Genomic DNA, 13,064 nt, shown 5'->3' on the forward strand with positions numbered 1-13,064 from the left:
TGTGGCTTTGGGGATGAGAGATTTTTTGAAAAACATATAACATTGTACGTTTTATAATGTCACGACTTGCTTCTGACTGAAGGATGGGGCAAGTGATGAGCAGCTGATCTGATCCTGCCATACTTGCCTGATATTGCAACTCGCAAGGATTTTGTGGAAGTTTATGATATTTGCGGTTTGTATTTTTCCAATATAACATCAGCAGTGGCAGAGATTTGCAGTCTAATGAGTGCATTTTTGAGTATATTTATTATTATTTGTTATTGTATGTTCTGTGTCATAGTCCTTACAGTTATGTGGTCCAACTAGGGACATGATGGAAATGTTTCCACTTGAGTTTCAGTAATGATCCCAAAATGATGTCCTTAGTCAGTTCGTTATTCATTAATGAATTGGAAGATCCTAAGATGCATTCCTACAAGGTGACAGTGAAACGAGGTATTCAATTCAACATCAACCAGTAAAAACACAAACCAACGTATTGTTTTTTAACCTTCTCGCTTTATTTGGCGTTGAGCATTAATCTAATGCATATACATGTGAAAAAAACACAGTTAAACTCACTCTGTTGCTACAGTGCAGAGAGAAATGCGGACTATTATACACCTGATTGGTGTTGCTTCAACAAAACGGAACTACATGAAAAGTTTCCTTTTACCCGCACTACTAAATGTTCTGATTGACACGCAGGAGTCAGGGGTCTGTAATGTGCAACAACAAAAAACACGGGGGGTGGGGGGGTTCATGCATCGTACACAGCTGATCTTCCTTCTACTCGATCTCATTGTAGCTTCCCACGGGGGCTTCTGTCTTCGTTACTGCAGGGGAACAAAAGTAAATCAGGTAATTCTCTGTTCATTTTCTTCTTTGATGTTTAATCTTAAACCATGTGTTCAACATTCAATACTGTAGATGTTTTACCTGGGCAAGGTCCGCTCTCTAAGATAATGTCATCAATGCCAATGTCACTCCTTACTGATGAACCCCTGGTGGCTTCAAACACAATCTGGAACAGAGAGAGAAGTACAGAGCTATAGAGCAAAAAGTATCAAAAGTACTGTTTCTGCAGAATATGGCCCGTGTGACTGATATATCTTTGTATATGACACAATTAGGGTGCACTGCTGCAATGTTTAGGCTGCATTATACTGTTGTAGCTGTTGGATATGTATTTTATCTTCCTTATTTACAGTCAAACCTCCAGCCTTAACTCATTTGCAAAACAGCCCAAAAGGTTAGGAATCCTATATAATGTATTGTGTTTAATAGGCTTATCATATCTGTTGGGAAAATACTGAATGTACTCTTCCAATATCAGAGTAGCACATGATAACAAAGGCCCAACTGTAGCTGTGTACATGACAGGATGTTTGAGAAGAGCATCAGGACTGTTTTAGGCCTATGATACAGTATGTGAATAACATGATGATTCAGCCTCTATGGAGATAGATATATGACAAGCATGATCATTTCTAACGTGGGTTCAGGTTCAGGTGGGTCTTAGCTAATCTAAACATTGTATACTGCTTTGAACTGGTATTGAACTGCATCCTGAGTGATATTTTTCTAACAATATCCATGTCCAGCGCACAGACTTTAAATACAAACAGCCCTCAGAGGTTTCTTGCCTGATGCTGGATATCGCTCCTGTACTCCACCGTGGCCCTCAGCCAGGCAACGCTCTGCTCTCCGCTCAGTTTCCACAGCAACGCATCCTCTCCATCCTTATGGAGGTGAACGCTGAGCTGACCCGTGCCTGAGCCGTACATGTGGTAGTAGAAGCTCAAACACTGAGGCCCCCTGGAGCCTCTCAGGGGTCGAGAGAGCAGCCGCACGCTCTGACCCGGCAGCATGGGTGACGCCTCCATGTGCAGGTAGTATCCTGCCAATCAAAGGTCAACGGGTTCAATGCAGACTGTTACTCAAGCTGTGTTACTGTGTAACTTTCTCTAGTTCTTTTAGAGCAGGGGTGTCCAAACTTTCTTCACTGAGGGTCAAATACAGAAAAATATAGAGGTGAGGTATATTGCATTGTCAGTTCAGTTATAAGTTAAAAAAAAACAAGCCTCATATTGCTTATAAAAAGAGAAAATATGAAGGGTGTATTTCAAGCTTGTTATGTAATTAAGTTATTGGGTTATTATTTTGTATCATCTAAGATTTGTTTGAAAATGTTTCCAACTTTAATTGACCTTTTAACACATGAATATTGTCTAATATATTTGTACATATATATTTAAGAAGTACAATATATGACAAGCACAAGTTTCATTTTGTGGGCCCTATTTCAATATACTTTTGGAATTAGCTGAGGGCCGATTCAAAATGGGCCTCGGGCCGCATTTGGTCCCCGGGCCGTAGTTTGGACATCCCTGTTTTAGAGCGTGCAGAATATTGTGGATTTGGAAGGAGCGTTAAGCGTGGGACCCTCACCGAGTCCCGTGCTGTGGTCTGCTCTCGGCCCGGTGTAGGAGGTGGGGGTGGGTCCTCGTCTCAACTCCCAGTCTCCACTGTCACTCTGCTTGTCCTGAGTGTAGCCACACAGGCCCGCCTCAAAGTCACAGTGTCCTGGGAGAGTCGGCAACACAGAGCCTGCAACAGCAACATGAAAACACTATTTGCTGACCAAATACAAAAATGAACCTGAAATTGAGCACAATAGCCCTTTAATAACTTAGCAACTGAGGAAATCATCAAAACCCATTGATTTTAGATTTGTGGTGGTAATAATGCAGCCATGACTCGCGGACTGGAACTAGTTTTCTTATTGCTGCGTTTAGCTAAACAGCATGTGTGCCTATTGTTGTGGGAGTATTTTGATGTCATCTGACTGCAATTAAAAATGGGGAATGGATTTTTGATCAGGGTAAATAAATAGAGATGTGTATGAGCACGCTATGATTTGTTTTTGTTGTTGCAGTTTGTACCTGCTGTCAGCTCACAGTCTCCGAGGCTCAGGCTGATGTCGTCCAAACCCACGGAGCCGCAGTCCCAGAAGCTCCTGCAGGTGCTGACGAACACCACCTGAACAGCAGAGGAAAGCAGTGAGCAGCTCCACCATCAGAGGATCAAAACCATCGCTCATTTACACTGACAGCTCTGTTCTGTTTGTTTCTGCCCTGCTCTGTGTGAGACTTCCTCATGGGGAAGAACAAATCCTCAATTGGAATCTTTAAATCGGTGTTAAGAAAGGAAGAAAAGGCCAGTGTGGGAAATCCTTTGAGCACTTAGTCATCTGGATGAATTCCTTCTCATCATGCACATGAACAAACACAGTACTTCAATACATCAGATACATCAAAAAGCTGAACTGTAAAAGGCTCCAACACAAGAGCAGAAAGTGAGACAAAAAACATTCAGACAGGTTTTTGTCTTCCCCTTAGGGCTCCGTAAAGGACAACACTATTATGAAAGTGATAATTTATTCTATTATCGCGAATCCTATCACCAATGAGGGGATGTCTTCAGTTTGGTTTGTGGTCTGTTTGTCTTTCATACGGCAGGCTTAGAAAAACACGACTGGCCCAATGTCAATGAAACTTGGTGGAAAGGTGAATCCTGAGCCAAGGAAGAACCCATTACATTCTGGAGCGGATCTGCTTCCTGGAGCATTACTTTGTATTCATGGGAAAGGCCTTAGCGAAGCTCTGTGCTCTCTGCCTTGGCGGAGGTCTGCACATTTTGAATGCCCTTCTTGTTTGTTTATTATTTCCTTCGTTCCTTACTCCCGTCTTTTATTAATTAATTATTTGGCTCACTGTCTCCCTCTTTCTCTCCTCCCCTCACTTACTTCCTTTTTGATCCTTCCCTCTTTCCCTTTCACGCTTATTCGCTACTGTTTTCTGCCTTTGATGTTTCCACTTCCTTTCTTCTGACCTTGGCAGGCTTTGATGTCTGGAAGGTGATGTCCGTTGTGATCCAGATTCCTCTGGACTTCTCCCCCTGAGCCCAGATCCTCTCCTGGCTGCTGCCCTGCTGCAGATACACAGCCAGAGCCTGGTCCATCTGGTTGAAACCTGCAGTTGCCAGAGTTATTTTTGGTCGGTGAGTCAGTCAAATAAATCACAGCACAGCATTTACAATCAAACAATCACAGACAGCGATAACATTATGCAAATGTTCTTTCATCCGGAGAGTTTTGGGGTGCCACTCACCCCTCAGGGAGAAGTAGAATCTCAGGCAGTACTTCATGTTCCCAGGCAGAGTTGGACCAATCAGGCGACTAACGTAACCAGAGAGTGGGCTCAGCCAGGAGTGAGCCAACAGGAAATATCCTTGAAGGAGAAGAGAGCCTTTATTTCCCTTCAAAACGGTCTCTTCCTCTGAGTCCATGTCATGAGTGTTCCTGTCACTACTGCCACCTGTTTTTTATCTTGAATTCAACAGTTTTCAAATTCTTTTAACCCTCAAATCCAGATTGGTTGTACCACATTTTCACCCTTTGGTTTTTAAAGCTGTGTCATCCGATTTTCTTTGCTACAAAATCTATACAAAGCAACCACCTAATAAAATGGTAATCGCTAACATATTAGCAATGTAACATTTAAAAAAGCAACTGCTTCTGGTGGCAACATTTACTGAACCAGATAGTAAAAATGGCAAAAACAATAAGCTAAATAGGGCTAAAAGCTTTGTGAAGCTGCAGAATTTACCTAACAAGTTGACCACAATACCCACAATCAAACTCCACTGGATTCACTTGACTGTACAGATTTTAGTGTTATGCTAGTAAAGGTTGATGTAGTCAGGGACTGCTATCCTTAAGCAGAGATAAGGATGGACTTCAGAGATCTAGTAAACTCTCCTCCTTCTTTCTCCAAACCCTCAGAAAAATGTGATATTTTGGGGGTTTCATAATCGGCGCACGCAAAATGGCTCTATAGCGCCCCCTAAACTTAAATAGACTATTATTCATTGTAGCCCACCTGCCCCTGTGGTGTGGTCTCCGTTCCTAAATATGTTGGGCTTCACAGACACTCTCCTCCACGACGACCCGATCATCTGCTCCTGGGAGTAGCGGCAGAAACCAGCCTCAAAGTCACAGTTAGCGATGGAGGGGTCAAAGGTCGGCTCTGTGGATCACATGTATGGGATCAGCAGATGTTGTTGGATTAACACTGTTTTGTATTTGGCCTTAACTTAATATTTAACAGAACGTTTCACATGACAGAGGAAATACTAAAAATGCAAGGAAAGCAATGAACTGTAATGAGCACAATCATGCTTAGGGATGGTCCATACTCTATTTTAATCCACCACCCTGGGGACTAACTTGATATATGAACAGAGGTGGGAAGTAGTGGAGTACAAATACTTCGTTACTGTACTTAAGTACATTGTTCTGGTATCAGTACTTTACTCCACTACTTATTTTTCTGACGACTTTTTACTTTTACTTCTTACATTTTTAACTCAAATACCTGTACTTTCTACTTCTTACATGTTGAACTCAAATACCTGTACTTTCTACTTCTTACATTTCCAAACAGGCTGGTTCCTTTAGTTTGAATGTGTGTTTGGTGGCGTGATCATTATTATTTAGAGTCATTGCGTGCCTATTGATTTGAACACGATCCGTGTATCCATCATTCATGGTCTTCTCTAAAGAAGAGGGACCAATGAAAACGTTGTCATGTTGCCGTTGTTCAGCATGGAAACATTCATTAGCTAACAATGACATTATTGTTCTACTAATATAAAGGGAGGTCAGGTACTCTTTAAAACAGCTGGTAGTTATGGGTACTTTTTACTGAAGTACATTTCAAAGCCCTCTTTACTTTTACTTGAGTTAAGAAGTTTAGTCAGTACTTCTACTTTTACCAGAGTATTTTTAAACACGAGTATCTGTACTTCTACTTGAGTAAAGGATGTGTGTACTTTTGCCATCTCTGTATATGAACATCCTCAATTGTTAATAATTTGGATGGTCTCCCAGAAAGTATTAGATGAACAACAGTGAGTGACTTTGGCTGCAGCTCACCAGTGTCTGTGCTGCAGAACTCTGGAGAAAAGGAAATGTCATCCACTGCAACACGTCCAGCTCTCGCACTGTTAAAGGACACTTCAAAGACCACCTGAGAAGCAGACACATGGAGAAGCTCATAAACAGATGCATGACATCATGTGCACGCCGATATAAAACCCTCACACAGAAAGAAAATGTATGTAAGAAGAAAGCACACATTTAAAAACAAACACTTTTACATTCTGTTTTTATAGGTAAACCTTAAACAGCATGTTGAATAATTAGACCACCTACAATGTTGCTTATGATTTAATTCATCATAAAATGATAACAATCCTTCAACATATTAGTTTCAGAGGAGACGTTTCCCATAGTTATTGCATTGCTACCACAAACAAACCAGCATGCATTTATATTATTTCTCCATTTATCTAAGCCCTTATATCATATACATGTATTTATCTTTAGACAATAGGACATGTAGGAAAAAGTAATTACTTATAATCCAATCCAATCCAACTTTATTTATATAGCACATTTAAAAACAACAGAGTTGACCAAAGTGCTGTACATCAATAAATATATAAAAAAGCAGCATAAATACATTTAGACAAAACCGATAGGACAAAAAGAAACTAATGTAAAAACATGAGACAATGAAACCATACTTATAGCCACAGACTGAAAACCCTCATACATGATGTAAAAACATTTAAAAACACAACAAAATAGGAAAATGTAAGAAAAACAATGTGCTATTTCTTCCTTTGAAAAGTCATATAGTCTCATCTAAATATCTTAAAGTGTTCACATACACTCTGAAATGCTATGTAGATTAAGCGTAATTCCATACTGACCTGTACAGAGTACGGTGCCTTCAGTTCCACCTGCACAGGTATCCATTCTTCCAGCGTCCCGCTCCAGTCGTTTTGGTTTTCTGACCCCGCCCTCCACAGCTCCTGGTACTGACCCAGCCGGTCCCTGGTGAAAACTGAGAACAGGTTCCCTCTCTCCTCGCTTCGCTGGTACTGAAAACTCAGGCATCCGGACATCGGCACCGTCGTCATGGGAGACGCCAGTTTTGCCACTTCTTTGAAAGTCTTGGCGTAGATGGAGTCCACGTACATCAAGTGACCTGAGTGGGAGCTTAGATATGAGTCAGGTTGTCGAATACAGCGTACCCACATAGACTTTCAGAATCCACGCATACCCAGCATTAAAGGAAAAACACCTTTTTGTGAATAATCCTCACCTGTCTTGTTGTTGTATGTGTGGTCGTTTGGTATGTTGTTGTGAAGGATCTGGGAACCGCCTCCTCCCACATACCAGTTTACATTAGCGTTCCACTGATTACTGTATCCACACAGGTGAGACTCCTCAAAATCACAATCTACACGCAGGAAATGAGCAACAGACGACTCATTATGGGTGTGAGTGCAAACTGATTATAATTTGTTCATGTTTTTGTGAGGAACATAGCACCGGAGGTACATGCACATGTGAATTATTATTTTCTTTTTGATTTCAGAAAGATGTGTGAGTGATGTATGTGTGAAGTCACTGACCCAGGCAGTACCCCGGGGTGATGTGGATCTCAAAGACGGCCACGCTGCTCCCAGTGCTCAGTCCGGGTTTACCTCCGATGACAACCTAATCGACAACACATGTTCAGTGATACCCAGCAATCCTGATAGGGAGTGACACAGGGATGATATCATAGGAGGAAAGCAATTGTATGGAAGTCAAAGAGAAAGCACGCACGAAACGCACAGAAATCTAATTTGCTTTTGAAGCGGCATGTTTTCCGTGAAATGACTTGCACAGAGAAGGAAGACAGAGAAGAAACACACTTGTTTAAGCATGAGGTCATGGTTGTGTGTGTGTGTGTGTGTGTGTGTGTGTGTGTGTGTGTGTGTGTGTGTGTGTGTGTGTGTGTGTGTGTGTGTGTGTGTGTGTGTGTGTGTGTGTGTGTGTGTGTGTGTGTGTGTGGTGTGTGTGTGTGTGTGTGTGTGGGGGGGGGGGGGGGGGGGGTGGGGGTGGGTGTGTGTGTGAGAGATCAAGCATGATATCAGAGGTAATTTGAACTTATTTAGATAAGCTAGTGCAGTGACTGTTTAAAACATGCCAGTTCGGAGTGGGCTGATTGCTTTTCGACTGTTTTTGCTGCTTATACTGTAGCTTTTTCACAGTTTGTGTCCACCTTAATGTTAGCTCACTTATTTAAGGCTCTGGTTTGGTCTCCACCAATTCCTGAGAACGTGTCTGTCTCTTTATAGCTGCAATAATTGAGAAGGGTCAAGCACGGATCAAATCCTGCAAAAATAATATGCGTTAAAAAGGAAGACGAAGAAGAAGATTAACCTTTATTTATCCCCAGGGGGAAATTCATTTTTCAATAAGCCCCACCTCCACCAAAAACACCAAGGAGGCTAAACATACAACCAATATTTTTGATATAACTGTAACTTAAAAAGTTTGGTTTAGCAACAAAATAAGTAATAATTTCCCCCTCTTCATGTTGTGCTAACAATAACACTAGCTAGCGTTAGCAAAGGTCTGTAGCCTACATTTGTTTGCCACTCGTTACGTTACATAACTTTAATAACTAATTGTAATCTTTCATTTGGTATTATTAGCAGAGGTAGTGTAGCACATGATGCAATATATTAAATATATGCTAAATAGATATTATTGGTTAACAATAAACACTTTTTTTTAACAAAGCTCTGCAACAGGATGCTATCGCTAGACTATAGCAGCTAGGTGTTTCACTGTCTTTTCTAGCTAACAGTAGTTGTTAACTTTCTCTTATTGGTATCATTTTTCCTTTTCTTCTAACTAGAAGGAAAATAAGCATGTTTCCCATCTAGAATATTTGTAATTGAAAGTGATAAAGGGATATTTGGTAGGAGGCCTGAGTTCCAGCTATGAGAATGAGTTGCTTGGTTTCGGTTCAGTGAGACTAGAGAGCAGAACGATTTATCAGTCAGTTCGCTTCTACCTCTGACATTTTCCTTTTTTTTTTTTTTTTACCTAGGTCTGGTCTGAAATACATTAATGCACTGAGGGGCCCACACATAGCACACACCCCTCTCTCCATTATGTAGGTCACGACCCTGTCACAGACAGCTCTGCCCGAGTCTGGATGTAATATAAACATGTGCTGTACTATTCCCACACAGTGTTTGGATAATGTGTGCATGTGAAGGTGTGTGTTATTGTTTCTGCACACTTTGTCCTTGCCTCAATTTGGGCCCATGTGTAATTTATATGAATCTAGTTTTGGCCTCCTTTCAACGACAGCATGAGAACTTGGTTTTTGCATTTCCAGGTTCCTTTAACAAAGAGAGAATATACCTGTGAGCAGAAACTGTTTTTCCAATTCTTAGGTGTTTGTTCCCTAACAGTGGACTGCTCATACCTGTTACTTTTATTTGAGTAGTTTTCAATATATGTAATGTTTCCAAACAGCCTCTTTGTGGATTTTACTTTGGCTACTATGTTTTCTATTTCAAGCCTTTCAGACAAAGATTAGACACTATTTCAGAAGTCCTCTCACCGTGTAAGGCTCGGTGGTGTTCTGCAGGTCCATGCTGGAGATGACCCAGCTGTCAGAGGGTGACTGGTTGCTCCACAGCGGTCTGTCGAAACTCTTTCCCTCAGTGCGCTGCAGGACCTCCAGGCTCCCCGACCCGCTGATCTGGTAGACGAGCCTCAGGCAGCTCCACTCGCCCTGCTCTAGAGCCGGGCTCAGCAGGACCCCTGAGGTCTCTCTCTGTGGTCCGCCATCTGCACCTATCTGATCCTCCTGGTCGTCGCTCACGGCTGCTTCCACCGACACAAAACGGCCTGAAATAAAAAGGTATGTGCAATTTAGAGAAAACATTGGAAAAAATGTGATTAAAAGGACAAATATTGATAGCTTTTGACTTTATTTGACTGATCCAAATGTTTATTTTGTATGCATTCATTTTCATTGACATCAGTTGTTGAGTTCAATTAGTTTAGACACTCCTTCTTTCTTACTAGAGATTTAATAAAATAAAATAAACTCCTTTGCAAAACTGAAGGTTTACTTTACACCAGACTGGAAACTGTCTCATTTGTAATTCATTGTTAGTTTAGTGGTTGCCTTTCATTTGGTCAGTGTCTCTATCATAAAGTCAGTTAGCATCACCTGTCAGCTGTAAATGAGACATGGCGGTCTGCATTGTAATAAATAAACTTTCAGGCCAACTCGGTCAAAAATTATTAATATATTTTATGGAATTCCTCTACTGGTTGTACCTTCAATATTACAATGACCAACATAAAAACAAGTGTTTAGCACAAAGTCAAGAAAATTCTCGCAGAAAGTCATATATCGCTTATTCATACAATGTTTGCTAACGAGTGAGCTACAGTACCTGCTAGCTTTTGGCGTCATCAAAGCCCAAAGCAACAAGCAATAAATGACTCTTATGGTGCATTTCCACTGCAGGGCCTCACACGGCTTAGTACGGTATAGTTAGGCCTTGGTAGGCCAGGCTCACTTTATGCTGCGTTTCCATTACAGTTTAGGAACTGGGGCAGTAACTATAGTAACGCAGTGTAGGCGGAGCCGTGACGTCATCTTCAATGAGAACCACAAAACCAACATCAGCCGTTAGCTGTTAGCACTCAGAGCTCACAGCTCCTCATATCTGTTCAGAAACTAGACAAAAGTTAAACAAGTACAAACCACAGACTGTCTGTGTCATGGTGAATACAGTCGCTGCTTTATTTATGTCTGTATAGGCCGTTGTTGTGAGTGTGGACAGTCGGAGCATATCCAACGTTAGCCTAGCCAATCTCCATTCAGAAAACACGCATTTTAAAAGGTTTTTCGCCTGCCGTCTGTCTGCAGACTTGTCAAAGCATTAATTCATGGTTTTTACTAACCGGTATCAGTGTGTTTTTACTTCGGCATCATTTTTAAACGTGTATTACAATTAAATCACGGTAAAATATGTTCATTTTGTTGTAGTTGCCAGCGATTCTCTCACTAGTTTAGCATACTCAGCCCGGTTGTTGGCCCGGAAAGAACCTCGATTTTGGAGAGCCAGAAAAACTGTGAAAAAGTACCCGCTAGCCGGAACTACGCCTAGTGGAAACGTAACCAAAAACGGGCCGGGCGCGGCACGGCACGCTTAAACCGCGCTCCACGCTGTAGTGGAAATGCGCCATTACTGAGCTAATGGCTAACATGTTGCCTTTCAGCAGGTCTAGTTGGCCATTGTCGCCACAGTTTAGCATGTCAGCAAACAAACTTTAGCTCAGGGCAAATTAAAATGTAGACCTGATGGTGGCGCTAGCTAAAAAGTCAGGATTATGCAATCTACCCAACAGCTTCTGTTAGGGATAGAACAGGGAAGAAACATGTAGAAGGCTGGATAATGTCTAATGGAAATGTCCAATTTGAATTCAGCTCCCACCATAACACGGACTCCTAGCTTCTTTTTTGCTCCAGGGGTCTCTGATCTCTCCTGAGTCTGTGATTTATTTTTTGTCCCAGTGGAATGCCCTGCAGCCTTGGGGCTCCTATTGCCTGACAAACACACACACAGTTTAAACAGTCACTGCACTAGTTTATCTAAATAAGTTCAAATTACCTCTGATATCATGCTTGATCACACACACACACCCCCACACCCCCACACCCACACACACGCACACGCACACGCACACGCACACGCACACGCACACACACACACACACACACGCACGAGAGCTGAGCTCATTTTACTGTTAATGTGGTCAATTCAAGTTGTCTTTCGTCTTTTTTTGCTAATAAACTCTAATTGTTTACAAATGTTTGTAGACAAATTGACAGAATGTAAACATCATAACCTTGGCTCGCTTTTAAACTGACGTGTTGCCTTGATTGAATCAGTGTATCTGCCTTGTTTGGATTAAGAACAAATGACGTAAAAATTGCTTAATATATAGTGTTAGCATGACTTCACTTCTCTATTACAGTCAGCTGTGCTGCACAGAGCACATAAAGGAAAGGGGAGTGAGCGAACTGAGTTAACTACTCTGACCTTTTAAGAAGCTGGTTTCAATAGCAACAAGGATGGAAACAGGAAGAGAGAAACTGGTTTATGTATCCAAGAGGGAAGACTAAAAGTGAGACCGAGATTCGCTTAACAGCAGAACAATTTTCGGATAAGTAGGAGCAAGGTGGGGGAAAAAAAGTTGTAATAAGTAGAACCCTTCAGGGTGATACAAGAGTCCTGCTAACCCTGGCTGGTTCCTTTCGCAATAATGACCAGCTCGCTGCATATTAACCCTTAGTTCTGCCTTGTATTTGCCATTTTTCCTTATATTTTTAAAACTTGATACAGTGCTTAATGGCTGACGTTTTTATGTAGGCCAAGCCAGAAGTTAGCAATGCATTGTTTGCCTGCATTTATGCTTTAATCATACAAATTGTGTTCATTTGGGATGATTATTTTTCTGAAAAAACTAGAGAAAAACATGAGCCATATGTATTTACTGCAATATTCCAAAATCCAACGGAATAAGCCCATCGACTTTTGCTAAATCCAACGCTCAAGTATTTGAGACGATAAACTCATCAGTAAATTGTTAAATGAAGTAATAAATCAATTGAGAGGTTGGGTAATTTCCTAGCCGCTTTCACACCAAGTACTTTGCCGTACTTAGTTCCCAGTACTTAGTCCCGCCGAACTCTTTAGTCCCGGAACTGTCCTAGTAAATCGCATTCACACCGGAAAAAGTCCCTGACATGGATGTATAATAAGAACTGGATACAGCGTCGGAGGCGGGGTCACGTTCTTTCCTATGAGAGCTGCTCATTGGCGCATGAGGACAAAATGGCCCAACTTTTGAGAGAGCGAAACGTCACAGATTACCCGTCATGCCTGGCTGTCAGAGCAGAAGTACCCGAATGTGCGCTCATAGAGCATGCGCAGTTGAGTTGCCCCTTAAGCCCCGCCCCCCGAGCTCCCACTCTCAGATGCGCGTTCATAATGCAGAGGAAAATAACTCTCAGAATAACGTTATTAGCACATTTTACAACTTGAGGACCGAATGTTTTTAATAAGGGCTATACAAT

The 13,064-nt window shown here is 41.7% G+C and overlaps 1 protein-coding gene across 1 annotated transcript in view; it reads right to left on the bottom strand.

Moving 5' to 3' along the window:
- Positions 1 to 496: 496 nt before the first annotated feature.
- Positions 497 to 13,064, bottom strand: part of LOC117478945 (MAM domain-containing protein 2-like) — a 14,639-nt gene continuing 2,071 nt past the window's right edge. The window contains exons 3-15 of the mRNA XM_034125921.1: positions 9,525 to 9,814; positions 7,531 to 7,615; positions 7,218 to 7,355; positions 6,823 to 7,100; positions 5,981 to 6,074; positions 4,926 to 5,072; positions 4,155 to 4,274; positions 3,877 to 4,016; positions 2,928 to 3,024; positions 2,434 to 2,592; positions 1,629 to 1,882; positions 922 to 1,006; positions 497 to 818 (exon numbers count right to left, since the gene is read on the bottom strand). Of these exons, the coding sequence (XP_033981812.1) occupies positions 772 to 818; positions 922 to 1,006; positions 1,629 to 1,882; positions 2,434 to 2,592; positions 2,928 to 3,024; positions 3,877 to 4,016; positions 4,155 to 4,274; positions 4,926 to 5,072; positions 5,981 to 6,074; positions 6,823 to 7,100; positions 7,218 to 7,355; positions 7,531 to 7,615; positions 9,525 to 9,814 (1,934 nt within the window). The 3' untranslated portion in view covers positions 497 to 771. The remainder of the gene's footprint in view (positions 819 to 921; positions 1,007 to 1,628; positions 1,883 to 2,433; positions 2,593 to 2,927; positions 3,025 to 3,876; positions 4,017 to 4,154; positions 4,275 to 4,925; positions 5,073 to 5,980; positions 6,075 to 6,822; positions 7,101 to 7,217; positions 7,356 to 7,530; positions 7,616 to 9,524; positions 9,815 to 13,064) is intronic.

This window comes from Trematomus bernacchii, unplaced genomic scaffold, assembly GCF_902827165.1.
Source record: "Trematomus bernacchii unplaced genomic scaffold, fTreBer1.1, whole genome shotgun sequence".
Lineage (NCBI taxonomy): Eukaryota > Metazoa > Chordata > Actinopteri > Perciformes > Nototheniidae > Trematomus > Trematomus bernacchii.